The sequence below is a fragment of the Saccopteryx bilineata genome, chromosome 1 (assembly GCF_036850765.1).
Source record: "Saccopteryx bilineata isolate mSacBil1 chromosome 1, mSacBil1_pri_phased_curated, whole genome shotgun sequence".
Classification (NCBI taxonomy): Eukaryota; Metazoa; Chordata; class Mammalia; order Chiroptera; family Emballonuridae; genus Saccopteryx; species Saccopteryx bilineata.
Genome location: NC_089490.1, coordinates 204,970,327 through 204,996,053, shown reverse-complemented (window position 1 = coordinate 204,996,053; position 25,727 = coordinate 204,970,327). Strand labels below are relative to the sequence as shown.

Below are 25,727 nucleotides of genomic sequence, written 5' to 3'. Positions count from 1 at the left end.
CACAGGGAGAGACAACATGGCCTTGTCCAAGACCTGGGTTCCTGTGCCCGGTCAGCAGGGCGACAGGAATAAAGCTGACTTTTCTATGGTCCTGCCTCTTTGAAATATGACGGCTAAAGCACAGAAGCATGGTTAAGAATGTTCTATTTATAAAAGGAATTCCAAAGCAAAATTTAGCTCAAATATCAGTTTGTCAGCCAACCAGCCAACAAACTCCCTGAAATCCCGCTGCCCCCGGGGATGGTGCTGACAGGACAGGGGTCAGGGGGCTCGGAAGCTGCTGGGGACACTCCCAGCTCTGCTCCCACTGTCCTCACCTGGGAGCTGTCTGCTGCATTTATGATGCGGGGGACAAACACCACGTGCCAAGGGCCCGAGCAGCAGGCCACATGGGGCATTCGGTAAGGAGCCAGGCAGGTAGCCCCGGAATCGGGACAAAGCAGTAAATACACATTAAAAAATAGGTAAAACCAACCTTCGTGTTTGGAGGAGCAGGGCTATGGGCGCTGGGAGACCTGGCCTGGGCGGGGGACAAGATGGGAACGCATCACGCTCACGCAGTGGCCTGTGAGCACCTGCAAACTGCCACCGAGCGAGGTGGGACTCGCCTGGGGCCTCAGGTAGAGGGCCGCGCAGAAGGAGACATTGCAGGAACGTCCCTGCAGAGAACAGTCCAGACGGCTTCTCAGCTGTCTCACCAGCAGGGCCGGGAGGGAGCGAGCAAGCATTCAAGCTGTGGGTGGGGTCCCCACAGCCCATCCACAGAGCTCTCTTCTCACATCATCCCGTCAGTCTGCTTGCAGCACCTGAAGTCCACAGAGCTCTCCCCCAGAACTGCCCTCCCTGAAGAGTCCGACTACCCTTTCTAGGTTTCAGACCGGTCCAAGGCTAATGCCTCCTCCTGGGGCTGAAGCTGTGTCTCAGGTTACTTTTCTACCTTCAGAGACGTGACCTAAGCTCTGAGCTTTATACTCTTTATTGTTTCCACTTGCTGCACATTAGCAGTAGGCACACCGGTCCCCAGGATCCCCTGTCTCGGCCATTGGGGTGGGCTCCAAGCGGAGGTGCTGCCCTCAAGAGCCCCTGCAGACGTGCGTGGGGCCGGGATCAGACGTATCCCGCAGAGCCTGCCAGTGACAGAGGCAGGGGGCGTTCACAGGCTGGCCGCGACCCGTCCTGGATGGGTAGCCGTCCAAGCCGCACAGAGAGCCGCACACACAAACTGAGAAGTCCTCTTAACGTATATAATTATGAAAAATGTAGAACACAAATTGTTCTACCAAGTAGATTCCAAGGTCATTAAAAGTCTGCTACACAAACCTCAAGTTGCAAAATGTGTTCAGAGGGGTCACATGATTTAAAAATATACAATGTTAAAAATTAGGATTTTTCCCTCATTGTAAATGGGAAAGGAACCAAGACAACTTTTTACCCCAAATCTATACATTTTGAAAAATAATTTATATGTCTAGCTTAGAGGAAGGGATTGAGGATGTCGGCAGTTCTGTGAGCTCCGCCTCCCGGGAGCCGGGCCGGTCAGCTTCACCGGGTACAACTGTGCGAGCAGAACAGGTGGTTCCCTCTGAGGCTCAGTGGCCCCGTTACACCTGAGCACCAAGCAGAGTTCTGCCGGCGGCCAGGATGCCAGGACGCCAGTCTGGACAGGCAGGGAGGGGGGGGGCTGCTCTTGGCCCCGGGGAAGCAGGCGCTGCGGGCAGGTCAGTTGAGCAGCTGGCAGACAGCCTTGTGCACGCAGCACAGGAAGTCCACGTAGGACGGTCCCCCGTCGGGCCCCTTGTCCTCCACCAGCAGCTGTCGGAAGGCCACCTCCAGCTGGCCTCGCTGCTTCACCAGCACGAGCTAGGAGACGACAGGGACAAGGCCATGGTCACATGTTTCCTGGTGTGGCTCCATCCGATTGCCTCAGTGCCACCAGTCAGTGTCACCTGGGAGCCCTGCAGGGTGTGGGAACGTGCTACCAGCCGAGTGGAAGGGCGCTCACCCCACACACAGAAGCCGGGACCAGAATGATAAGGGCAGTCGAAGGGAAAGGCCTCGGCATGGTGACGAGCTCGGCCCACCCCATGCAGGGACTTCGCCATGTGCCACTGTCTTGGCTGGCATGTCAAAGTGGGAGCTTGGGGATAAAGGACATAGAAGGAGTCAGGCCTTTGTGGGACCTTGGATGCAGTGAAGGTTCAAGCACAGGTCACAACAGAAGCCATCTGAAGGGGGGCGGAGGAACCAGCCAGAGATGAGGTGACCGGGTCTGAACCAGCGAGTGGTGCAGAGGGAGGGGCCTGACCCTGCTCTCTGGGCTCTTGGGGCGGTGCTGCCCACCACCACAGCCACCAGCCCATGGCTGCTGGACACCTGGGCGTGGCCGGGCCCAGCTGGATGTGCAGGAAGGGGAGGACACAGTGGACTGCGGATCTTCACTGTGGGAGAAAGGAAGCACAACGTGGGGACAGGGCCATTGTCTGTGTACACTACTGAGATGACTCCTCACGCTCTCAGTATGTCGTCCCAGGGCGGTGCCGCTATGGGGAACAGATGCATGGGGAGGGGCCACAGAGTGCGTTCTGTCGTGAGCTCGGCCCTGACTGCCCGTCCTTACTCTGTCTCGGGGGCCGGGAGGTGATCAGAATGGTCAGACCTGGAGTCTGAGGGGCTGGGAGTGCGGTCAGAGCAGCTGTGCCCACTTCCTGCATGGTCACGTGGGTAGGGGACACGCAAGGTCCTGCAGCCCCCGCCTCATTAGCGCGGCGGGAAGTCCCCTCATCGAGGTCTGGCCCCCCCTGCCGGTCCTTTCCAGGCAGGTCAGTATCTGACCCCTTTGTTAGCACAGCCAATCTTTCCCCTTGGTTCCGTCCGGGGCTGCAGCCACTGCTGCTGAGACACAACTCAGCACTCTGTGTGGACAGGATGTGCCAAGGAGTGGGCTCACGAGAGTCAGTGCCCAGCCCCAGGTGACTGCGGAGCAGCCGTGAAGTCAGCGCCCGGCCCCAGGTGACTCCAGAGCAGTCGTGAGGTCAGCGTCAGGCCCAGTGACTCCGGAGCAACTGTGAGACCTGCATCCTGCCAAGGTTACTGTCATACTTGGGTTGTGCCGAGTCCATGTGCCACTAGGACTCGGCCATGTCCACAGTGGGCAGTGGCCCTGTGGGTCTGGCCCCCGCACTATGGACCAGGCTGGGACAGGTCAGAATGAGGCACTGGACGGAAGGACTGAAGGCTCTGGTTCTTTGGGACTTTCTTCCCGTGGACAGTAGTCTGGGGAAGTTCAGTTGCTCACATGGGGATATTGATTCTCTCCACTGCCATGACCTTAGGGAGGGAGCACCTGTGTGCCCACATTCACCTCTGAGACATGGAGACAGACCGGAGGGCTGGTGGGACCAGGTGTACCCTAGATTCCTTCCAGCTCTGACACCTGTTGATCTTTATACTACAGACAGTGCCCTGGACAGGTCTAAGGCATCTAACATGCAGATATAGTTGCAAAAGACACATAAGACAATCTGACTTTTTAAGTGCCTAAGCTAAATCACTTTATCATGTGACTGCTTTTTTCTTTCTTTTACATAGAGGCGGGGAGACAGAGAGACTCCTGTGTGCCCCCCAATCAGGATCCACCTGGCAAGGCCCCTACAGGGCAATGCTCTGCCCATCTGGGGCTGCTGCTCTGTTGCTCAGCTACTGAGCTGTTTTGGCACCTAAGGAGAGGCCATGGAGACATCCTCAGCACCCGGGGCCAACTTTCTTGAATCAAGCCATGGTTGTGGGAGGAGAAGAGAGAGGGAGAGGAAGAGAGAGGGAGAGGGAAGAGATAGAGAAGCAGATGATCATCTCTCTGTGTGCCCTGACCTGAATCAAACCCAGAACTTCTACACGCCGGGCCAATGCTCTACCACTGAGCCAACCAGCCAGGGCCCCATGTGATGGCTTCTGCTGTGTTCACCATCACGCTGACCAGGTGGTCTTATAACCAAGGCTGACATGGCTGCTGGAGGTGTCACTGAAGCAGGCGACAGAAAGCAGAGGGGAGAAGAAAGGGGCTCCTGATCCAGGGAGGAGGCTCCTGAGCGTGGGGGTGAGGGTGTGGTCACAGGGAAGTAGCCTTCCCTGCTGCACACACTGAACACCCACATTCCCCGGCCCAGGAGGCCACGCGTGTCCTCCTATGTCTCCAGGGTGGTCAGACGGTGTCATGTGAAGCCCATGTGGAGTTTGGGACTTCCCTGTGGTCTCTAGGTCTTGTCCTAACACTGAACCACAGCAGGTGCCATGCGGTGTGCCAACTGTTCTGGAAAGTTCTGTCTGTCTGACCTCCCAGAGAAGCTGGAGCCCCTCACCCGTTCCGTCCGCCCATCTGCCTGGAGCTGCCGTCTGCAGGGAGCAGCACCTTGTGCGGGAAGGGAGCTGACTCAGACCGACCACACAGTCCCGGTGCGGGACAGCGGCCTGCGACAGCCCCCACACCTGTCACCTGGGCAGGACAGGCCACACCACCTGCGCATTCCAGTCCCAGGAGATGGGCATGGAGCTCGGGATGAAGGCAGGCGCACAGCGGGGCTCAGCAACGGGACTGGGACCGGATTCCCGAGTCAGACCTTTTCAGTTCTTTTACTCAGACTCACACAAACAAGGCTTGAAAAGGGCCAAGAAGGTGCAGGAAACAACTGTTCAAAGATCATGGATCTAAAGCTGTAAGAATAACACTTTACACATGTTCTGAATGATGCTTCTATAATCATCTACCTCTGAGCACTATAGGAAAAGCTATTTCAAAGTCTGCTGATGACATCAACTGCCACCAATCCGTAAAGGCGATCTTTGAGGTCACTCGATCTTCCTAAAATTACCATGGCAACCCATGGTGACAGCCATTTATTTTTGTATGTTTATATCTGCTAAGTAGACAGATATACTGAGATGTTTAGTGTCAGTTCTCTATCCTATAGAAATGTAGGACATGCATTTATAAAGTCTGTAATGACATTCAAAAAATGAAGAAACGAAAAGTAAAATCTCCTTCTTACCTTCATCGAATATGGCCTCTTATGTTGGACGATGCCCATTATCACTCGGAGTGTCTGAGAATATGGGTTTCCCACTTCCGGCAGTATTGTCTGAAATTAAGAAAATCAACATTTTAGTATAATTTATAACATTTAAGTAGATGCAGCAATGAGATGATTAGAATGTTAAAAGTTAAAAAATATCCTTCTAAACCATATATTTCATTTGACTTAGTTCATTTACCTAAACATCAGAAGTGTGAGAAAATGCACTGAAATGATTCATTCTTACTGGCAAACATTTCCGCCAGTGAACTGTGTTTTAAAAACACAAATCCTTCTCTGGGCTTTGACCCATGCACATTCCGGAAGTCCCACGGCCCTGGACCAGTGCCCGTTGCAAGACGGGCATTTCCAGCTCTGCTGCCAGAGGGAAGGACAGACTGTTCCCTCAGCGATGAGCTGCAGGGCCCTGGGGCAGGACAGGGCCTGGGACACGCCACTCAAGTCCACTGGTCAACAGGGAAACCAGATGCTGATTTCCTCAGGGGACCCGCAGTCTCCTTCACGGTCCAGTGACACACGGCCTCCGGGCAGGCGCGGATCTGGCCCTGCTTCCATCCAGTAAGACGGAGCAACCTGCTCATGTGACTTCTTAGCGGAAGCTACCCAGAGTAACACGACCTCTGTGCATTGGGCCTGGAAAGGTGAGTTCCGACACTTCCGCTTGGTCACGTGACTCAGGAAATGATCATTTCTTTACTTTTTAAAAATTGCATTTCTAATCATTCCTTAATTTCAACTGCACACAGACTTCTAAATCGTGATCATCTGAAAACTAGTCTCTTAATGGGAAATGGACATCTTTCATTCCTTTAAAAATGGACTTCTGACGTTCATGATGGAACTGTAGCATCCTAAGCTGGCCGCTTTTCTAACCTGGAATGTTAGTCCTGCCCTGTGCCCCAGACATGGGGAACGAAATGCTGAGTCCTCTGGTCAGTCATGAACCGCAACACAGGACAGCAGACACAGGTGCTGTGAACATATCACTGCCTTTGTGAAAGGTGTGGCTCAGCGCCAGGGCCGTGCCCAGAGCCCAAGAGCCCCCTCCGGCCCCTGGCACCACCCTCTCGAGAGAACCCTCCCCCAGGCCTCAGCTGAGGCGTCTGCAGTGCTGATCGTGGGACCCGCCCCACTGGCCTGTTGCAAGTGCGGTGTGTAAAGGTTACAGCACAGGGTCCATCAACACCAGAAATTCTGGAAGGCTCTCCACAAACAGCTTTATACCAGCTGTTACTCACCAAAACATGCAGTTCCCTCGCTCTTATACGGAGCTGTATGCCACTTTTTTCTGCTTCATAACACATGGTTGCACGTGAACGGAAACATTTTTAAGACTCTGCATTACCACAGAACAAGGAAAAGTACCCACCATGTCTGTGTTGACATGTGCCAGCGACGGCACATTGAATATTCCCTGGATGAGCTCAGGGGGGCTGCTCCCGCCCAACCACAGGAACAGGTTAAGTCCGTTGGTGAGGAGGAACATCCCTTCTTCTGAAAGATGGGACTCAGAGCAGCGAACGGCGGCTGGCACCTTCTTGCTCGTGACATCCACTGTGTGCTGGGCAGGCAGAGGCAGGAGAGTTAGAAACCATCCTCTCCTCTCCCCCCCTCACTATTCTAGGCATTGAACATGACACCCCCTCCCCATACAGCTAATGGTTTTGTGGAGAAGAGACAACAAATACAGTAAGTGTGTAGAACGTTAGACAGTGTAAGTGCTCTGGGGAGACCAGGAGGGGGACAGGTGTGCAGGTGGCCTGCTGGTGTGCTACTGACAGGGTGGAGTCCAGGAAGGCTAGCTGAGAAGGCAGCTTCTGGGTAGAGACCTGAGGAGATGGGAGGAGCCATGGGGATTCTGGAGGGAAGAGCATCCCAGAGGGAGGGAGCAGCTGGTGCAAAGATCCCAAGGCAAAGAGCCTGTCTGGGAGTTCAGCAAGGAGGCCGGAGTGGCCGGTGTGGGTCAGAGGAGGAGGAAGGGAGTGGAGACGGCAGGGCAGTGCAGTGGGCAATTGGAGGGTTCTGCAATGAAAGACATGAGCTGACACTATTTGAACAGGACCGCTCTAATCCCTGTTCCACCCCACCCTGGAGGAGGGGAAAAGGTGGGAGCACGAGCTGTCTGCAGGGCAGTGCGGGCTGGCTGCGGGCGGGGGACCACTGCATCTACGGGGAGGTGGGCGGGGCTAGACGCTAGATGTTCCTGGAAGGGCAGCATGTGTCTGCATGTGGGCCAGAGAAGGCTCATGGCGAATGGACAGCAAGAGCTCCGGCCGGGAGCACTGAAGAGAAGGACAGGGAAGTGGGGAAGGGGACCCTGCAGGAGAAGCAGGTCCAGTGTGAAGTCGTGTCACACCACAGAGCTGCTCGGGAGGCTGCAGGGAGAGACACATCTAGAGCTCAAGACACAGGCAGGACTTGGGACTTGGCAGTGTTTCAATGGTGCTGGAAGCCATGAGGACAGGTCAGACGCCAGGGACTGAGTGTGGACAGAAAGAGAAGCTGCCCGGGGCCCTGACAACGGGCAGCAGGAAAACTAGGTAGGGGTCTGCAGAGGGAAAGTCACTGCGATGCGACTGACAGGTCAGGCCTGGGACACAGCTGCCACCAGACTTGTCAACGAGGTCACGGGGGACCTTGGTGCTTTCAGTGGGAGGCGCTGCTCCTGTCCCTCAGAGCTCTGCTTCCTCTGCATAGAGACTCGATGGCCTGGTTTCACTGGAGCATCACTTGTCTGTGATAATTCGCATCTAACAGTCATGCTGATTGAAACTGTCACTAGCTTTTTATTTCCCACTTAATTTATTAACTAATTGCACCGTTACTGAGAGCCTGGGCCTCAGTTTAAGCAGGAGTTAGAAAGAAGCTGTCAGCCTTCTCCCTCTCGCTCAATCTGAACCTGAACTTGTTAGGCTCAGAGCACAGGGGCATCTGAACACTAAGGGTTGACTCCACAGAAGCAGGGTGCGTGGGCCCCACATCCTCGAGGGCAAGCCCGGCCACAGTGTAGGCGTCCTCACACACGCTGGCCTGTCAACCACGCTGTCTCTGTCAAGGCCACTGAGACAGTCCGGCTGAATAAACACAGAGGAACACATACACATGGGAGCACAGACACGCACGTGAGCACACACGACACGCGCATGCCACTGTCTTGAACATCTGAAACTCGCTCACTCTGACTGGCTCCCTGACTTCCGCACTTGCCTCCTTGGTGAAAGGGACCAGCTGGGGACAGAGGAAATGACTAAGCAGGCAGGGCAGCGGGGCTCCTGGCCCACATGCGTGTGCACTGGCTGGGGAGCCCTGCTCAGCCCCCTACCCCTACACTCCATCCCAGGGGAGGAGCACTTACGATGGGCAGGAGCTTCGGGTAGAAGAACAGCTGGGAGTCGGCCACGCCCATGCTCATGACCAGCTGCCGTTGGAAGGCCCGTTCGTCCGTGGCGACCTCGGGCCTGCCGAGCAGCACACAGTTCTTCAGCAGGGAGTTCATGTACACGGGCAGGACCTTCATGGAATCTGGTAAAATCAGCTGAAAAAGACCTGTTTCACTCACAGGATAAGACCTCCGGGCTCTCTCTGCAAGACAGAAACGCCACCCAGCCAAAGGCTGGGAGGAGCCAGAGCCTCACCGCGCAGGGCGCCCCACCACGCAGGGGGCTCCTCCACACAGGGCCCCACCACACAGGGACCCTCCACACAGGGACCCTCCAGGCAGGGCCCTTCCATAGGGGGCCCCTCCAGGCAGGGCCCTTCCGCAGGGGGCCCCTCCACACGGGGCCCTTCCGCAGGGGGCCCCTCCAGGCAAGACGCCCCAAGAACCGACCTGGCTTGGGCAGGCATCTGCGCAAGGCGCGGTCTGGCCTCCCCAGAGCTCCGCACTCGGCGCTGAGCCGAGCCCCCCACCCGCCCGGGACCCGGCCACTGTGGACCCAGTGGGCACGCATAGTTTTTGGTTCACTAAATTTTTTAAGTTGGCTGTAAACTACCGTGGCCCAAAGGGCATTCTTGCCTGGGCTGTATCTAGGGGCCTGGAGCAGTGTTTCCCCACAGCCAGCGGGGCAGGGAGAGCGAGCGTGGAGGCGTGGCGCTCACCTGGCTGGCCGCGGACGGACTAGCACAGTTCTTGCGGTAGCAGGCCAGCATGTGCGCTGTCTGGTTCACCAGGATCTCCCGGATGAGCTTCACGGGCTGCTGCAGAATGGCTTTAAAGGCTGTTTGCACAAAGCAGTGGAAGCGTGAGTGTCAGCTGAGAAACGATCACCCCAAACATAATGAAGAAGAAGCCACTATGACGTTCAGCCCACTTGCAAGGGACGGCAGCCTGTCATTCACCTGCTCACACCCCTCCTGACTCCGCGGGATGACCTCGCCACGGAGAACCAGGGCCTCCTGTCACAAAAGGCGGATCCCTGGACCCCATTTTTCCTCAGGGTATTAGAAACAGAACTCTACGCCCAGAGAAAGAACGACAAGCTCACCATCTTCTGACGTCCTGACTGCCCATGGGCTGGGCGCTGTTTTCTCTTAACCCTAGTGTGGAGCCTCCATAGGACTTGGGGGACGGGGGGGGAGGAGACGCCAGAGAAAACCCCACCACCGGCCCTGCCGCGTCACAGCCACCATGGTGTGGGTGAGCCAGTTAGGTCCACATTAGGGATCTTTTCTCCCACTGTCCCCTGGGGCAGAGGGCATACGCTCAGCCAAAATGAGACTAAGTATCACAGCCTAAATTTCAATCAAACCCCAGAAGGACTCTGACTAAACCTGAACAGTGTGGCTGCCTCAGTCACCTCGTTATTAATCCGGAGTCAGAGGTACTGACTAGTCTCCCAAACCCGTGTGTTTATACATTCTGACTTGACCCTAAAGGCTGCACCAGCACAGTGCTCGTCTGCTACCAACTGGGTCCACCAACAGGCTGGGCTAGTAGTCAGCACTCCCTAGTGGCAGGTTCCACATCTGATTCAATTAACTGGGAATCAAAAATTAACAAAAAACGGTAACGTAGTTGCTGATGTGTACTATGTAGTTAGGCCACAAGGGCTGGGTCTGTATTGAGTGTGTGCAGACGTTTTCTGGTCATTGTTCCCTAACAACACAGTATCACAGCTACTTACACAGCACCTGCACTGTGTACCACACTAAGTGATCAGAAATAATCTCAAGACTATGAGAGGCCCTGGCTGGTTGGCTCAGCGGTAGAGCATCAGCCTGGCGTGTGGAAGTTCTGGGTTTGATTCTCAGCCAGGGCACACAGGAGAAGCGCCCATCTGCTTCTCCACCCTTCCCCCTCTCCTTTCTCTTTGTCTCTCTCTTTCCCTCTCGCAGTTGGAGCAAAGTTGGCTCTGGGCACTGAGGATGGCTCCATGGCCTCCTCCTCCGCACTAAGAGCTCAGTTGCTAAGCAACAGAGCAACAGCCCCAGATGGTCAGCATATCGCCCCCTGGTGGGCATGCCAGGTGGATCCTGGTCGGGATTCATGCAGGAGTCTGTCTCTGCCTCCCCTCCTCTCACTGAATAAAAAAATAAAAGGTCTAAGAGAGGATATGTAGGTTGTGCAAATACAATGTCAGGGGCTTCAGCATCCACAGATTGTGTTGTCCTCAGGGGTCCGAGAACCAAGCCCCCACAGACACGGAAGGACGCCGCTCCCGGGTGAGCAAAGCCTTACCTGACTTGGCAAAGAAGTTGACGAGAGCGTCCGTCTCACAGCTCTTGTAGAGGTCAGCCAGCTGAGAGCTGCAGTTCAGGCCCAGGTTGTGGATACGCAGCCTCCTTTGACCCCCGACGGTGGTGTAGAGCACTGCGCACTGCAGAGGTGACAGCCAGCACGCCGTCTGGTCAGCACACCCGCCCACCCGCCTGTAAGCCCGACCTCACAGCTACAGAGCAATGCACAGCTGAAGACAGTGGTGGGATTCAGATAATGTGACAGGCGGTTCTATGCCCTGATGACTGTTTTAAATATAAAAAAATATATACCAAAAGGTAATTTATGATTTCATGCATTTAATACTTAAATAAGAATAAAAGAACACAAAACTTGATTATGTTACAAAAAAGGGTTTTAAAACATTAATGAAAAAATCTTAAATAATACTCATAATATCTTGGGAGAATTTTGTGTAACACAAGCTAAAACAAATGGGAGCTTGTCACCCCTGGTTGTGTGGCCCTTTTTCTCTTTACGTCGTATGTTTGTTTACTCAGGTAACAAATGTGAAGGAATCAGAATCTAGTATTTCATAAAAGGTATAATGAGTTTTATGAAATGAATAAATATTACAAGCATAGTTCCATCAAATTTTTTTCACCTGTGGACGGAATGAACATGACCACGGGCGCTTAGAATACGCTGTTGCACTGATGAACGTTAAAAAAGAGTAAGGAATGTAAATTTGTGATTTCCACACTGGGTGGCCGCCCAGGTGCTCACCTCAGAGAGAACCCTGATGACAAGGGCCATTTTAACAACCAGTTCGCCAAACTCAACAGAAAATCAGTTACTGGTTCTGCTGAACCAGTGTGAACCCGCTGACTCCCACCACTGGCTGAAGACCACATCTTCCTCCCATAGTCGTGCCTACTGGTCACTAAGGGTTGAGCAACAATAAAAAGAAAAGGAATGGTGGGCATTTCATATACTGGGTCTCTAAGTGACACTTCAAAGGTTTCAGCTCCCACTTCCACTGGGCTACTCATGTAAACACCAGTTTGCATCTCCATACATTTCCCCTCTTGCTCACGGCCAGGACCCAGAAACAGTGCCCTGTGTTCTCACAACCTATGCAAGCCTCCCTTCCCTTGGAAACATACCCCGTGATGCCCACTGAGATTTTATGCCGCTGACGTAGCTGTACGTTTCAAGAGTGACAACACGCAACCACTTCCCAGTCTCTGTGACGTAAACATCAGGCACTCTTATTCCTGTACCAGGGCCAGCCTCTCCCCACCCTGTAGGGTGGAGCTCAGGTCTGGACACTGCGGCTGTCACATTCACTGTTATTTTAATTCTAACTCTCCAGGGCTTCTAGTTTACTCTATTGAGCACAAAGCCGAATCCTGCTTATACTCCTGAGAACGCAGCTGTTTGACATGGTGCCTGAGTGTGGCAGGGGCCGGGGATCAGGGGACAGCGCAGAGCCTGAGACAACGATCCAGATGCCTGGATACCCAGTCGTCCATGGGCACCCTGCAGTGATGTCACCGAGCCCGACACGCCCCCTGCAGTGACATCACCAAGCCCGTCCACAGCCCTCCACAGTGACGTCACTGTTACCCTGCATAAGTGCAACACACGGACCAGCACACGGAGAAACGATGGTGCTCCATCCAGGGACTCAGCCTCTGGAGAGGTGACACGATTGGTGCTCCCCCCCTCCCCCCCAGATAGCAGGGATGGACATGAGCCCAGCATTACCTGGATGAGAGCCCCATTGTCTTCACTAAGCTTGTCGTCGTGCTTGAACTCCACGGTCACCGCCTTGTCGCAGTCGATGGCAGCCATCTCCACGTCCGTGGTGTTGTTCATGAAGATCCCGCCAAAGAAGTCGGTGGCTCTGAACCCTGCGGGCCAGGGAAAGGGGGTCTTGACTGTTCTGTCCTCCCCTGGCCTGTTGTGACTTTCAGAGGAAGCAGTCAGATGACAGAGACCTGAGCTGCTGTATAGACAAACAGTACCTGTGCTGGTGCGGACCCGCATTATAGCATCAAATCCTATTTTCTTTTCAATGTCATTCCTGAGGTCATTCAAAAATTGCTGGCTATCCAAGTGCATCTGAAAAGATGAAGTCCTGTCAGTGCCCACCAGATGGCAGTATAATACTTAAAATAACTACTTAAAAAAATTCTTAATTAAAACCTAAATTTTATCCAGAAATCTTAGAATTCCTAAAGCATTTTCAATTTTGTGTCATTTGCAATCTGCAGTCTAATCAAACCCTTTACCTGGCTTACCAGTTCTCCGTTCACCAGCCATATAAATATGGCTAGGCGATTAGAAGGAATTACTAATGATGAATGCAAGTAGATGGTGACTGACACCGGCATTATGTTGGGGCAGCTCCGTGTCCACACCGCGCTGCCCTGCACAAGTTCATACACCAGAGGCACCCGCCCCCTCTGCGCAGGAGCAAGCAGGTCACTTATCTGATTGGCAAGTCTGGGGGAAGGCAATAATGGCATTGAGAGCCCCGTCTCCGGGGAGCTGGCGGGCACGTCCTGCCCTCAGTATGGGAAGTTTTCAAGGTACCAGCGTTCCCAGGAGAAGTTTGTGATGCTGCCCACCCCATGCCTGGTGTATACCTGCACCCTGAGCTGGTCCCTTACAATGCTGACACTGCTCCGCTCCTGACTCTGTCTCAGGTCAGGTGTAATGAACTGACCCCCAAACGGTAGCAACTCAACACACAAAAAAGTACAGTGTCTTAACTGCACTCAGTATGAACATTCTGAACACTCAAGTTTTCTCATCACAGATTCCAGCTGCGAGCCATACATGCCTGGCAGGCTGCAGCCTGTCAGGGCGCAGAGAGCCATCGTGTCCATGGGCTCTGAGGTCCCACCTGCCTGCCGCTCACAGGGCACTGCTCTGCCCAGGCGCCTGAATACCAGGACTGATGGGAGCCCAGGTGCACCGATGGTGGGCCTTTACCTGGAAGTTGTTGTACTTGTACAGGGTCCCTCCTGTGAGATGAGGCACGAGGCCCAAGGAGGCCACGTCCACGTGCTGACTGGGGAAGAGGAAGAGCGTCACGCAGCAGCCGTGGGCCACACAGTCCCGGGCCAGGGACTCGTAGATGCTGGTTTGAGGCTGGAATAGCATCTGAGGAAAGAAGAGCAAGGAAGGAAAGTGAGACCACGAGATGGTTCTGGTTTAGATGTTAAAGCCTGTGGAATTCTTACTGGACCTGTATAAATAAGAAAGAACCTATTTTTGCATCCAGCGAACAGGGATGAAGAGAATTGTGACACCAAGCAGCAGGGGCGCTGGGCTCCAGCTGTGGGACCCACTTCTGCACACAGCTCTGCCTCTCCCTCAGCTCCTGCGACACCCATGAAGCCACCCAACATCCCCCCTCTGTAGACCAGGACACAGCCAGCGCCTAGCTCATGGAGCGGTCCTGCCCACAGACATGGCCCCCGCGGCCATGCCGTCAGCGGGTTTGAGCAGAGCAGACTGAGCGGAGTGTCCCAGGGTGCAGTCCTCGGGCCCCCTCCGCCACTGTCACCTCTCTCTCCCCGTCCCTCCCTTCCCCTCTCATCACCCATCTTAAAGCCGACGGTGACAGCAGTCAGTGCCTCACCGTGAGGCGCTGCAGCTCACACATCACTGTGTGAGCTGACAGCCCTTCATGTATCTGACATCCTAAGATTCCGATGACACACAGGGTCCTGGGCTGTGGGGTGCTACTGCTCCCCTCCCCCCCCCCCGCCCCATGCACACGCACAGCGCACGTGCCCTCCCTGCCCCTCGACGCACGGGTGTGCAGACCCAGGCCACTGCGTACACACCTTCTCTTTGTCCGTGTTGATCAACTTCTTGTCATCTCGGTTCCTGAGCTTGCCAGGCGCCTCTGCCGTGGGCAGGGAAGAGTGGAAGACAAACAGCTTCCCAGGACACTCAGCGGCCTAAAGACAGTCACGGGAGACGTCTTGGGTGGGAAGGCTTTAGTTTAAGGGGATCAGAAAATAAATTAAAATATAAGTACTTTCTACTGGCCATGTACTGAGCACACCTCTACTAATGCTCACAATAACCTCTGCGTCCTCGGGTGGGTTCCAGTCTACCTTTGGACAGATGGGGAAACTGAGGCTTTGAGATTTTGAACGGTCTGCTCATCATATAAAGTTCATATTAAAGCTGAACTGGACGTCCTGACAGAACCCGTGGTGGGGACGCTGGCGGAGCCGGAGTGGCCGTGGGTGGCCGCATCCCCAGCTCTGCGGCCCAGCCTAGAGCAGCCCCCGGGCGCCACGCGTGTTAAGGACGACCTGTTCTTTCACAGGGGAACCTCCTTGCGCACACGTGCGTCTGTCTCTGTATTGTCTTCACCAGTGGTCAGAGGGGCCTCTCACCTTCAGGGCCTCCATGCCGGCTTGCACAACAGGAGCAAACACGGTCTCATTTTCATTAGAGTCGGCGAATATCTCGGGAATCTGGTCCAATAAACTGTGAGAAACCCAGGAGCAAACAAACGCAGTAAATGTTTAGCGCGTGTGTAATAAACTTCACGAGATACAGCTCTCACATTTCGAGCCTTCACGCCTGTGGCCCTTCCTTTGCCCCGAACACCTAAGGGTGGGTCTCGCAGCTCATTCCTCAGGGAGTCAAAACCTGCAAGGCTTGGCTCCAAAATTTATGATTGGGTCAGAACACGTACAGAATCCAGTCTTTGTAGGTATTTTTTCTCTCCATGACATTTCTGATCTTTTACACTGTATACATTCTTGAATAATTCTTTTGTTTACATCATTCTAACTAAATGCACTCAGCCACACACTGGACATACCTGCCTGGGGTTAACTTTCCAGTAAAGAGAAGGAACTGAGAGGGTTGAGTGTATTAAATAAATTCCTTCTTTTAGAGACTGGTCTACATTAATAAGAGAGAACTACCCTGGCCAGTTGGCTCAGTGGTAGAGGATCCACCTGGCATGTGGATATCCCAGGTTCAATTCCCAGTCAGGGCACACAGGAGAAGTGACCATTTGCTTCTCTACCCCTTTCCCTCCCTTTCTTTCTCTCTCTCTCTTCTTCTCTCACAGCCAAGGCTCACTGATTCAAGCACATCGGCTTCAGGTGCTGAAGATGGCTTCATGGAGCCTCCACCTCAGGCACTAAAAAGTGGCTCGTTTGCGAGCATGGCCCCAGATGGGCAGAGTGTCAGCCCCAGATGGGGATTCCCAGGTGGATCGCGGTCAGGGCACATGCAGGAGTCTCTCTATCTCTCCTCCTCTTACTTGGAAAAGTAAGTAAACAAATAAAAATTTTAAAAAAGAAAAAGAGAACATAAATAAGAGTTTTATAATCCCTGTGTTCAAACCCCAAATGGCCAAACTAAATGTGTGACTGAATCATAACAAAGACACCGGATGTGCATATAAGTTATGAACACGTGATACTTACTTGTGAATCACAGATTGGGACTCTTGATAGTTGACAAGAAAACCATCCAGCAAGGGAACAAAGACCTCGCTGATGTCGGTAACCACCATCATCTGAGGCTGGGCCAAGTTACTCTTGACATTAAAGAAATGGAGAACTTTGTTATATGTGATAAAACCAACTCGAATTACAGAAGTCTCTTCTTGCTCTTCCCTGGGAGAAGAAAAAGAAAAAAAGTTAGAGGTTCTTTCTTAAATTTACAGGAGAAAGCTTTCTATCAGAAACTCAGTAAGCATAATTGCATAAAACACACAGAAGATATGTTTAAAGTTTTGGTCTAAATTATTGTTTACTGGGTATAAACAATACTGAGTCACGGTGTTTGGGGGTGAGGAGTTACAAAAATAAGTCAGTTGATAAAAAATTTTTCAAAATTCCAAGTAAAAAAGTCAAATAGATATTATGAAAACCATTTGTTCGTATTGCTTTAATCTCATAATTCTTATATTTATTCTGTATCCATACCAAAATGTTCCTTATAGACAAACGAGGGTCTTATCCCTTCTAAACAAGCCCTCTCAGAAGCCGCCCTGGGGCAGAGCAGAGGGAGTATTTGAGGGAGAAGCCACACTCCACACAGGAAGCCCTTCTTGCCAAGAAGGGCCCGCGGCTCCTGCTGACCCTCCTCCCACACATTCTGGGGGCTCGCTGTAGAAAACCGGCTGATTCTGAGAGCCACATACCACATACACGGTGTAAGTACAGAAAACAAGTCACGAATTCGCACTGAGGACGTAGTTCTTACTAGGTGATAAGTGACCACTGTGAGGTCATGGCCAGACAGTAAGCTACAATACTGTAGCAAATGGGAAACATTTCTGAGGCCCTCTGAGACCAGGCCTGATATCCTCCTGAGAGGAGCAGACAGGCGTGAGTGTCCCCAGTCAAGTCTATACTAAGTGTACTAACAATATCATGGTCCACAGCCCAGCCCACAGTTCCTGAAGTGTGTCTGTCTGTCTGCTGTGTGTCCTGCCACTAGAATAATACAACTGAGCACTCCCAAGGCTCTTAGTAAGTCTGCGCGGTGGACACAACAGTGCTGGAGGTCCCATGAGAGCCAGAGAAGACAGAGGCCACTTTCTCCAGCCCCGAGACACTGAAACACTGACCTGCATAAAGGACAGCTTTGAGAAAAGGAAGCCAGCTTGCACATACAGCTGGAACAGCGACCTGAGCCCTGGGTGACAGGCTCTGGGGCTCCTCGCATGGATCCCACACGTGCACTTCCCAGTCCCGCTGTCGTCCCAGCGGGAACAGGCTCATAAGTGACAGATCAGACTCTCACTACTCCTCTACTGCCCTTGCCAACTGAGGGTGTTCATTCTGCACTGCGGCCTTGACCAATGGGTGGGCAGTTGAGTCTCACAATCCCTTCTGAAAGTCTTTGGTAAATGTTTATATTCTGACACTTGCAAAGTCTTCAGAGACGGGAATCCTCACCCTTCGTAACTGCACTTACGTGCACATACACACAGCCCTCGGAGTCCCACGCTCTTGGACTACACGCAGTGAGCCACCGCAGCAGGCTGCATCCACGGTTCCCTTCCCTTGCTGTGTGTTATCAGGACCAAGAACACATCTGTCCTCCTCTGTGGGACATCCCTGGTGGCACCAACCAGAAGGCATTTCCCCTTGTAAACTAAGAATTGTTCCCACTGGGCTCTTCATGGACAGTGCCTCTCAGTCAACATATCATGAATTCTGGACAATGAACCAATAGAGGACAGGCCTGAAGTTTGTGCTCCCTGCTATCAGGGAGCCTAAACAATGTAGTAGTTATACTGTATCTGACTGCAGGTATAGATGGTGAAACACTGTATCTGACTGCACCCATCACAGCAAAACACCTTAACTGACTGCAGCACCCATCACAGCAAAACACCGTATCTGACTGCACCCGTCACAGTGAAACACCGTATCTGACTGTACCCCTCACAGTGAAACACTGTAACTGACTGCACCCATCACAGTGAAACACTGTATCTGACTGCAGCATCTCCTCCCAGCTCCAGCTTAGTGTCACTTTTTACACTAAAACCAGCTTGGCTGGAGGTATTTACACCACAGCCCTGAGCAAACATGACCATCAAGGCTTTATCTGAGGGTAGGTTTGCCAGCACACCACAGGTTGACTCCTGCTCCTCAGCCAACCTGTATTGCACAGGTGCAAACATACAGCAGACACAAAGGACATTTATTTCTTTTGATGGTTGATTTGGAGTCAACTAAGGCAAAAAGCTGAAGGAAAAAAAAAAGACAAGAATCTGGATTGGTTTGCCCATTGGATTTGGACATTTGCAAGTGGTGGGAAAGAAACATCCTGGAATTCATGGGCTCACTCAAAATCAAATAAATTTTTTTTTAAAAAAACATCTAATCAAAACATCTCATGTTATTGCAAAATATTAGTACCTGTTTCTATGGGAACATATTTTTGTTTTTAATTTGAGGAACAGGGCTATCTTCAAATTTTCCTCTTCGACAGTGTAACGCCATGCTGCATCCCATCCGGAGGAAACAAAACCTCAGCCCACCCTCCGCACTGACCCCACACACATTGAGAAGGTGTGAGGATAGCCACCTGGACTGCACGGTCTTGTTCTGCTTTCCCCCACCAAGTCTCTTAACACTGGCCTCGACATCTAAATGGAGTTGTTGCTTCTCTGTCATGGAGCTGGGATGGGACGCAGGCCGAGGCTCCGGGTAGCCGCAGGATACCACCCGTCAGGCTCAGCCAGTGGGAGGCGCCCTTCACCTTGCCCACAGTAACCCAAGGCCCCGTCCTCCACATGCTCTGGGCTCATCTTTCACTCTAGAATTCCATTTGAAAGCACCTCCCTGTTTTTAAACATCCCCTTGGCCTCTCCACACCATCCTGGGGAATACTGTGACTTCAGGGCCATGGAGATAAACAGAAGTGCTCCCAGAGACCCTGAGTGGCTCGTCTGTACCGCCGGAGGATGGGAGCCCTGCAGGCTGCAGCCCCGGGCACCAGGCTGGAGGGCAGACAGCAGACAGGGCTGCTCGTCTGGTGTCTGAAGCGCACCTCCCCATCAGCAAGGGAGGCAAGGCATCTCCCTACACCTGAGCCTGTGCCCTGCAAGCAGCCACCTGGGCTAACAGCAGCCCAGCATGACCAGGCACAAGGGGACCTGGTGACCACAGCTCTGTGTTTCCTCTTCTGCCATCCTTGAGGACTCTCACCACACCCGGAACTGCCAGTTTCCACGGGAAACCAGCACTTTGGACAATGAACAACCGATCTCCCTAGCTCCCCCCAGAGCCAGGGACTCCCACAGAGATTACAAAGGGTCCTGAGCACGTCTACATCGCATCATTTTCCCCAGTGTGTTTCCTTTGCTTGGTGAGAGAGAGCGCTCTGACCTTTCAGAGCTCTGAATAGTGCTGTTCAAGGAATCCACCGCTACCATGCCCCTCAGCAAGGGTGCCCACGGACGGGCAGGCATGAGCGGGCAGGCAGGCATGAGCAGCCGTGCAGAAGGCTCCTACCTGGGCAGCTTCTCCAGCACTGTCTTCAGCTCCTCGCAGACCAGCTTCACGAGCCCACTCTTGATGTTGCTGTATGAGACGTCGATCATGAAGATGAAGGCGGGGGCGTTAGGGGGCTTATTGTTCTGCAGGACAGATGCAGCACAGACACGTCACAGTGAAGCCTGCACACTCACAATCCTACTAACACACTCAGGGCCCCTGAAGGTCATCAGAGATTCTTTCAGTTCTCAGGACACATCATCTGCAGGATCAAATCATTTTCTAGAACACTGTCTCGATGCTAAAAAATTATAGAAACGGTGTATTTTCCAGGGTGTGGCCTGGGGCCCCATGCTGAGCCAGTCTTACCAGACTAAGCGGGGCAGGGCAGCGCGGTCCACCGTGTAGGAACGAACGTGACCAGCACCCTGACAAATAGCACTGGAAACCATTAATTAGCGTTTGTTTTCTGAAGCTGTAGTAAAACTTCATAACACTGTTCTCACAGATCTCTTCCTGATGAGTTTTTCTGTTTTAAAGATGTGAATTCATATGCTACATTATAACTGTATACTTTAAAAATATTGTACTGTATTGTTAAATAGCTATTTCTAGCATATTTAAGAGAAAAAATGGGATACTCGGCCTTGTCTCTATCTGTTTAAAAGAAAAAACTACTATAACACGAAGCAGCTGCTACATTGATGTTTTGTGGTCGCTGGTCCTTTTCCTGGCTGGTGCTCACACGGCTCTTAGGAAGTGATTCCTCAACCAGACCTTACAAAAATATTTAGAAAAGAGAGCCAGGGGCAAACGACTTCAGTGACGCACACTGACATGGGAAAAAGACTGAAGACTAATTTAATTTCCACTTTATAATACATGATACAAATACTCTATAAAAATTATATTTTAACTGTTACCATAATAAAATTGTAATAAAGTCATAATGATACTATCTCCAAATTACCTTACTGATTCAATCTACACTACAAGGCTACATACAACATTCTTCTAATAAAAGTTCCTTGTTTGAAAGAAGAAGAAAAAATACAGGACTTAACTCTTTGAGTAGTGAGTTATTTTCATGCTCGCTTACCCCCGGGAGTAAGTTTTTTTTTAAAAAATGAAATTAGTTCCAGTTACAATTTTATTAACTTAAAGTCATGTTTGTTTGATAACCAATATATAGAAACAAGAAGAACATACATTTGCCTTTTTTTAAATGTTGCCTTACACATTTTTAAAATAATTCAATCGTGCTCTGGATGGCCAGGAGGCACAAGGACGTGAATGAACATCTGTACTGCTCAAAGGGTTAAAATCACCCACCTGAAAGCCTCCCTGCTTTGCCCCACCCCCACCCCGCGCATCTGCAGTCAGACCCCAGACCCGGGGAGGGCTCGCCTCTCAGGAGAGCATTCATTGCAGGTCACCGCCATCCCACCTGGTCTAAGTCATGACAGACTTGCGCTCATGTATGTGGCATGAAAACAACACTCCCCGTCAACTAAACTAAACTGCCTCACGGCCCTTCAGAATGTGCCTTCCCATCCTGGGTGCTCTCGCCGTTACTACCCCTCCCCCACACACGCTGGTGTCTCCAGGTCTCAATGAACAGACGCCCTCGGGAGCGTCCCTGTGTGCGTACCACCAATTCATCATCATTCCTCCACTGACACTCATCCCACATCTCCATCCTAACACCACCACGCGCCAAGTGAAAGGCTCGGACGCACGACCTTAGACTCGACTATTCCCTCTCCTCCTATCACTGAGTCCCATTGTCTCGTTCTTTCTAACTGCGTCTGTCACACGCCAGCCCATGCTTCCCCACGGGGAGCTCTGTCACCCAGGGCCCAGAAACTGCCAACTCCACCACGGCGGGCTCTGCCCAGCCAAGCTCAGCACTGATGAGCCCCATAGAAACCTGGTTTTAAATGACACCGTAATAAAGCCGCTCTCATGAGGGTTGCTGCTTCCTGACAGGGACAGAACAGAATCCAGCTCCCATCCTGGGCCCCTCGAATCTCTGCGATTTTTGCATGGCAGACCTCTCCAGCAGCCAAGGCACTGGGCTGTCACTGCCTTCCCGCACTCTGTGCTCCGCGCTCCTGGCCATGGCTTCTATTCTCACCTTCTTACCTTTCTCTAAAAACACAAGCCTCTCTCTCCTTAGCACAAGCTCCATCACAGAAATGTCATCATCTACTCAGTTTGACCTGGCATTTCCACACAGATGACCCCTCAGATGCCCTCATCACAGCCTCTTCTGAGCTCCAGAGCAGCACCAGCCAGAACCCACGGCCACCTGCAGGGCCTGCCGGCTTACCACATCCCACCAGCCAGAGCCCATGGCCACCTGCAGGGCCTGCCAGCTCACGGCACTCAGAATCCAGAGCTGAGACACCCTTCTCCCCCTTCCAGGTCTTCTCCATCAGACACATGCAGACCCGCAGGCCTGAGACAGGCAGTCTGCCCTCCCCCTCCATGCAGCTGCCTCTGCCTGGCCCTCCGCACCCCTCCCCCGCGAAGCCCTCAGTGCCTCTTCTAGTCCCGTCCCCCAGCTCAGACCCTCACTACTTTCCAAGTTATCTTCAGCTGTAATGGAATACACAGGACACAGAGGTTTCTATGGTAACCACACTTCTGGGCACAGTCCAGGGGTACTAAGCACATTCACACTGCTGTCTACCACCACCACCACCACCCATTTCCAGAACCCCTTTTATCTCACAGAACTGAGATTCTGCACCCCATCTCTCCAGCCCCCGTCTACAGTCTACAGTCTACTTCTAGGAATGTGACCACGCTAGGTACATCGTGTAAGTGGAGCATGCGGTATTTGGATTTTATGTGACTGGCTTACTTCCCTTCACATACTGCCCCTAACAATCATCCATGTCGTAGCACATGCAAGAATTTTCTCCCTTTTTAAGGCTGCACAATATTCTACAGTGTGGGTATTAGCACTTGCCCTGCCATCAGTGGGCGCTTGGGGTGCTTCCACCTTTGGGCCACTGTGCGTGATGCTGCTGCGAGCATTGGTGTGCAAATGTCTCTCTGAGACCCTGGGGTCAATCACTCTGGGACAGATGCCCAGAAGTGGTCGTTCTGTTCATTTCTGGAGGGACTGCTGTACACGACCCTCGTTTTCTCTGGCTTGGACGACTACGTGAACTTCTAATACCTCCCACCTCTGGCCCCTCTCCTCGCTTTGTGAAGACTTCTGTCAGAACAACCTGTCTGAGGTCACAGGCTGTGCCTCTGGGGACAGGACACCTGCTGAGTCCCAGAGCCAGGAGAGAGCGTGGCTCAGGACACAGTACTCACTACCAGCACCAGGGGGACACATGTGAGGATGGCTGGAGGGTGGGTGGAGCTGTGCTCGTGCCCACTGAGTGAGCACATTCTCCAGTGGGCAGGCACGTCAGCCTCCCACAGTGCTCACCATATGCCTGTGCTCACCACATACCTGTGGACAGGCATAGAAACCTAGGAGATAAAATTGTGATGTCAAGCCTAGTGCAGGACACTCCCCAGCTTTACTTCCCACTGTTTCCAACACACATTCCTGCGTTCTCAAAGCTTCTCCTAATCAGAAGTCACGGCCTCGGGGACCTGGGCCAAGAATTTGGCCAGAAAAGTGTTTTGTTTGGCAAAGTGATTTTAAAAATATTTGAATGTGAATATGGTTGGAAGGAAGAGAAACTAAACTCTCCGATGATGCTGGTCCCTAATCCAGGCCCACGGCCCGCGAGCAGCGCCCACTCACCCGCGGGGAGCTGAGACAGCCCTGAAGACCTGCTCAGCATTCAGCCTCCGCCTGGCCACACCCACCCAGAGCTCCAGCAGCTTGGGGCGCTCCTGAGCCTGCCCCTGACGCTCAGAGCTCTGAGCGACCAACCATGGTTCGGTTCTTCTGCATGGTCAGCGTCAGCTGCACCTGCACCTGGGCTGATAGAACGACACGTTCCTGGGGGCCCCCACATGGCGAGCGCCTGGAGAGCGGGCACGTCACCCCCTACTTTTGGTCTCTCTCCCTCGCGACACGGAGCCAAGTGCCTTGGGTATGTTAGGCATCCAAAAAAAGATCAGAGTGAAGTAAAACTAAGTGGGTAAACTACATTCTTATCTGGAAATAAAAGGCTGGTTTGGAATGAGACTTTTCATTTCAGGTATACTTTATATGCGGATACAGTCTGTTAATTATAAGTGGAAAGCTGTCAGGTACGCAACAGGGTGGAGTCTGTTTCCACAGGGAACCACAATGAATCTATGCAGACTTGTCTCCGTGTCCCCAGGGCACTGGCAGGGGACGGGTGTGGTGGTCTGGCTCCATCACCCTCCATGCAGGGGAGGTCAGGCCTCAGTTCCCCACACAGCCTGGCCCTCACCACTTGGTGTGCTGAGACCTCCCTCGTAGGGGGACTAGAGGGCACTCAGCCAGAGCACCATGGGCAGCGAGTGTTCAGCCAATATTCATCTCAGTATCTGAAACTGGTACTAAGATAAAGTGAAAGGAATAGGGAAAAATGTGATTTGGTAATTCTCCTTTAAGTTTGTTTGGTGTTAAAAAGATACACACAAAATAAGCTCTTTTTCATCATTCAAATATCTGAGGCAACTCACTATTATACTTTATCTACATTTAAATTATAATTAAATTTGAAGACATTTATAGCATCTTTAATTATGCCCCTCACTTGGAATAATAAAAGGAAGATTAAGCTTATAAATAAATCCCAATGTTCATTTGGTTCTTTGCCTCCTGGTTGAGATTTCCTATCAATTAGACACCTGGGCCATTTTCAGGTAATAGAGTTTAAGGTAGAGACTTTTGTTTCCAGAAATAGATCTGACTCTCTGCCTAAGTTTCTACTAAAAAAGCATAAAGTCAAGATAACGTGGCCTCTTTGGGAAAGAGCTAGACTCAGAACATAGTTAGGCGACAGTCCAAGGACCAGCGAGTAGCTGTCTCACCAGCACTCACGATGGCTTCCTTACATTTAATTAGACCGTGTAATTAAATGGTCTTACTCTGCTGTCTAGTCACCCCTCAGGCAGCAGAGTAAGGAACACTGTCCCCCAGCAGCTGGTACTTTAGGACACTATTTTCCCGTTATAAAGCATTTGTACCAAAAATGTTCTTGTTTCCCAAACTATGTTTAAATGTCACATTTTAAACTAATAAAACATTAACCTTTAATAACTAGTTCTATGTAATATAAAAAAAAGACATATAGAATACTAAAATAAATGCAAAAGTTACACTAATTGAGAAAGATTTTAAATCCAGGCAGTTGAGAAAACTTCTGGTTAGAAAAAATGTTCTTTGTCATTTACACTCAATATGTGGACTGGTCCCCCAGCAAACACCTACGAAAGAACTCGGGTCAGAGGCTCCTTCCCAGGAACCACACACGAGCAGGTGTTTGTTCTTGCAAGGGGGAGGCAGTCGGCCGGAACGGCTGCTTCTCAGTCTACACACGGCACTTCTGACATGCGCGGGAATTTGAGCCCATTCCACAGAAGGTCTCTCCATTCACTGGAGAGCTGTAAAGCACTGTGAGGTGCCCGCGACGGGGTCCCCATCACTATGAAACTGGGGAGGAAAACAGCCACTCCTGGGAATATCACACACCTGCAAACTCCCTCATTCGTTCTCTATCCTCTGGTCAGCTGTCTGCCTGGAGCCATACCCACACTGTGGCAGATGCCACCAGGTAGCTAGGATAAGATTCTTCTCCCCGTGGATATCAGAACTCACGGAAAGGGAAAACAGGTAAGATTTTAAACCCTGCAGCATGACTGATAAAACACAGAAACGGCCCAAATTCTAAGGGGAAAAAGCCCCAAAGATTCAGTAAATAGCCACCATAATAGAGCTAGAGGAAGCAGTGTGTGCACGCATGTGTACACATTCACATAAACTGAAAATCTGGCTGGGCACTAGCGAGTGCGTAGGCATCT

The 25,727-nt window shown here is 52.0% G+C and overlaps 1 protein-coding gene across 2 annotated transcripts in view; it reads right to left on the bottom strand.

The window, feature by feature from the left end:
• Window positions 1–1,230: 1,230 nt before the first annotated feature.
• SEC24D (SEC24 homolog D, COPII coat complex component) overlaps window positions 1,231–25,727 on the bottom strand; it is a 59,861-nt gene continuing 35,364 nt past the window's right edge. The window contains exons 11-23 of one of the 2 annotated variants that reach the window (XM_066233950.1): window positions 19,773–19,897; window positions 16,221–16,412; window positions 15,171–15,264; window positions 14,607–14,723; window positions 13,747–13,917; window positions 12,774–12,870; window positions 12,514–12,659; window positions 10,765–10,903; window positions 9,186–9,304; window positions 8,443–8,622; window positions 6,457–6,648; window positions 5,043–5,132; window positions 1,231–1,860 (exon numbers count right to left, since the gene is read on the bottom strand). In XM_066233950.1, the coding sequence (XP_066090047.1) occupies window positions 1,720–1,860; window positions 5,043–5,132; window positions 6,457–6,648; window positions 8,443–8,622; window positions 9,186–9,304; window positions 10,765–10,903; window positions 12,514–12,659; window positions 12,774–12,870; window positions 13,747–13,917; window positions 14,607–14,723; window positions 15,171–15,264; window positions 16,221–16,412; window positions 19,773–19,897 (1,803 nt within the window). In that variant the 3' untranslated portion in view covers window positions 1,231–1,719. Of the gene's footprint in view, window positions 1,861–5,042; window positions 5,133–6,456; window positions 6,649–8,442; window positions 8,623–9,185; window positions 9,305–10,764; window positions 10,904–12,513; window positions 12,871–13,746; window positions 13,918–14,606; window positions 14,724–15,170; window positions 15,265–16,220; window positions 16,413–19,772; window positions 19,898–25,727 lie in introns of both variants that reach the window. The other variant, XM_066233949.1, reaches the window with a different exon arrangement.